General features: G+C 39.0%; 1 protein-coding gene across 1 annotated transcript in view; it reads right to left on the reverse strand.

The window, feature by feature from the left end:
- Positions 1 to 2,421: 2,421 nt before the first annotated feature.
- The window catches only part of LOC311350300 (IQ motif and ankyrin repeat domain-containing protein 1-like), a 6,603-nt gene continuing 5,450 nt past the window's right edge, over positions 2,422 to 3,574 (reverse strand). Inside the window, 2 exon segments of the mRNA XM_084470297.1 lie at positions 2,422 to 2,840; positions 3,141 to 3,269. Coding sequence (XP_084326423.1) covers positions 2,684 to 2,840; positions 3,141 to 3,269 — 286 coding nt within the window. The 3' untranslated portion in view covers positions 2,422 to 2,683.

The raw sequence follows: 3,574 nt of genomic DNA on the forward strand, positions 1-3,574 counted from the left end.
CCGTTCAGAAACTTTGGCTGAATGCTTCAATTGAATCTTGGGGAGGGAAATAACCCGGCCTTCTGCACACGCCTCTTTTCTTCTCCCTTACTCACAATATCCGGATTAAAGAATTTCTGCTGGTCGCTTTTTTTCTTTTTACTGCTGTCTCGTGATTTAGAATGTAAATCAACAAATTTACCAACATAATATATTTTATAACGGGAACTGTCCAAGGCAAAGCCACTCGAGGTGACAGTGACGCCGATTTTTCCAGATGGAGTTTGATAGACAGATAGCATCAGGATTAATATTATAAATCATTATATCATTAATCAATCTATATAATGCATTGATTAAGTTAAAGCAGCATTTTGTGATAATGCTGTAAGAATGCACTTTGGGGAAAGCACTAGCGTGATACTGGGATATGTGTGGTAGATAGGCTATTACATAGGCATGACAGTAGGTGGCAGTCTCAGGTCGCTAGAGGACTACGAGATTTAGAGTTCAAGTTTTACCAATGTAGTCGAAGTTGTGTTCTCAAGGTTAACGCATGCAAATAGAGAGGTAGGCCTACTACTCATAACATGAAGATACAATCAATGTTGGAATGTTTCAACATTTGATAAGTGTGTGTGTGTGTGTGTGTGTGTGTGTGTGTGTGTGTGTGTGTGTGTGTGTGTGTGTGTGTGTGTGTGTGTGAATGGTATAAGCTGATGCCAGCTAATAGCCGCTTAACCACCTAAGTAAGTAACCCAACTAAGTTTAATGGAATTTAAAACAGGGATCATACTCAACATTGAGTATGATTTACTCAATGTTACGTTTTTATTTGTTAGTATTATATTAGTATTATTATTAATTTCTGCCCTACTTCACTACATCAATATTATTGGTACAGATCAGAACAGTTGGTTCACTTGCACATGTTTTGCATGATCCTGGTTGAAGAAACCGTCTTGAGTGCAAGAAGGACTGGACGGTCTGCCCTAGCTCTCTGAAGGAACAACAGTCCATTGATGAAAACATCGAGGTGCAGGTTCCCGCCAAAAGCCTTTAAGGCCTTAGGTGCCTGCAAACTCTCACTAGCTCTTCCACAAGGATTGCTTTTATTTAGTCTCAGATATTCAAAATGATTGCCTTTATACCTTTATATTTCCTGCCCAAAATAGTAATTATTTTAGCACAATTTGCATGAATTAAGATGAACCGAAGGTGAAGACATTATTTTGGAAACAAACACGTTGGACTTGAACATCAGTACAGTCTGTACAGTATCCCCGTCAGAGGTTTAACCATGCAGTTCATGAAATAGCGATACACTTGAGTGTGGAGTCCTATGGTTCTACTCCCTGCCGCAGGACAAAGCTTGACATTCAGACATTGGCAGAACCTGGGGTCCATGAAGCTCAGCTCTTGGAAGCAGCTGATGAAGCACAGCATCCAAGGCGTGTGAGATGGAAGGTGGACCTGATGGTGTGGCAGTGTCAGCTTGGGTGCATGACTAATAGTGTCTCACCAGAACTGGCTATGCTCATTAACATTAAACAAGTCTTGATGCTTGTCATAACACTATGAATGCATGTACTCATTAGGCCCATTATTGGCCCAATCATTGGCACTTTACTACCGCAATCATTTCAATATAATTTAATATAAGTAGAGATGCAATTATAGTAGCGGGGATAAAGTAATAAAATCTTAAAATGACATCAAATGCATGGTGATACAAGTCTCTGTGTTTGGTTTGCTGTTGAATATAGGGATGTGTATTTTGTTTTGTTTCGTCATGTATAATGGGATTGTGTTGTGAATGGGAAATGGAAAGCAGGTGGCTGGCACATTTGGCTATTCGTACATGTTCTTCATAACATACCTTCATAGAGTGTCTGCAGGAGAATCGGTTGTTCTTTCATAACGTGCGATGCTGATGATTTAGAGGAAGCGTACCGGTAGTTTCAAAAAACACATGAGGTAGTCCAGTCTTGCTCCGTCTTCTGCCAAACACCATTTGGCCTAGTGGTGGGCATACTACTTGGTAATAAATAGGTCATTCTATTTCATACAGTGAATTATCATATTGAATATATATGATAAATCACACACACAAAAAAAACACACATTTCTAAGGCCAACTTGATATTATTATTATTATTATTATACGCTTAATATAATGTATTCATTTAGTAAATTGTATTATTAATACTTAATTGTACAACATATACTGTTCTTTACTTGCTCTATCAGTAGTAACCAGCCAGCTGCTCATCACTATAATAGACACTATTTATATAAATTGTTATTTATTAAATTATTTTAAATGTTTGCTTAGAAGTAGGGCTAGGGCTAGGGGGGTGTCATTCATATGTTGCCTGTTAAGTCCCTTGAGACTGTAACTGTGATTAAGGGATATAAAAATAAAATTACAATTACAATTGAATAGGTACAACTAGACACAGTTGAGGAAAACAACTCATATAATTGCAAACAATGAAAGAAAAAATGTTAATGGTTAACCAGTGCAAAGGGTCGGCCACTGAATCATGCATTCCACAGTGTTGTGACACATTTGATTTATTGAGAAAAAAAAAGTTGGTGGTGTTGCTATAAACGTTAGCATTAAATCAAATAACTGTTGCAACAGAAAACTGGTTTCTATATATCTCGGAAACTGTTATTGTGTATTACTACACAAAGGTTATTAGCTGACCTCAATGGGGTGGAATGCTTTTAGTAAATGTTCCTGTGGGTGGCGCTGTTTAGTAACAATTATCAGGGCGAAGTTTTCAATGCGGTCCAACCGGAATTCAGTTCTGGCATAACCTGGGCCGTCAGAGGAGCGGACTAAACGTAAATACCTGTAACGAAAGCAAGACCACAACAGCACTAACATCTATTATCATAACATCAATTATTATGCCTTATGATTATTATTTTATGATGTTTGATTAAGATTTGTCATTGGGCATTGGCCATTGCAAGATAAGATTTTCAGCACACAAATTAAACACACACACACACACACACACACACACACACACACACACACACACACACACACACACACACACACACACACACACACACACACACACACACACACACACACACACACTGAATGAATGACCTGTACGTTTCCAACCGTGGTTGCCACATACCTTTCCTTCCAGAGAAGTTCCTTACTAAACAATTCTTTGCCGAGTCCTGGCATGACCTGGTCTAGCTGACTCAGCACCACGTCAAACAACTCCACCTCCTTCATATCAATGACCAGGGGCTTACCAAATCTGTGAAACAACGCTCACTCCAGTCAGTGCATGGTTTCCCAACCTTAGCCTCAGGGCTGAAATCATAGGCGTACTCTTATGGTTGGATGCAGGGGTTGCCAGCCCCAGTCAGAAACAGTGACTTTTATATAGAAAAAACCCATATAACTTTACTCATAGACGCAACAATGCCAAACCACTGGGTGTTTTTCTCCCATCAGAACGCACACACAATTCCCCAAACAAAAGACACAAAAGAGCACAAAAGAGTAAACGCTGCCTTTTTGTGTGTTGACCAAGCATATTATATGAGAAAACCTACAGGA

The sequence above is a fragment of the Micromesistius poutassou genome (assembly GCF_964030765.1).
Source record: "Micromesistius poutassou genome assembly, chromosome: 7".
Taxonomy (NCBI): domain Eukaryota; kingdom Metazoa; phylum Chordata; class Actinopteri; order Gadiformes; family Gadidae; genus Micromesistius; species Micromesistius poutassou.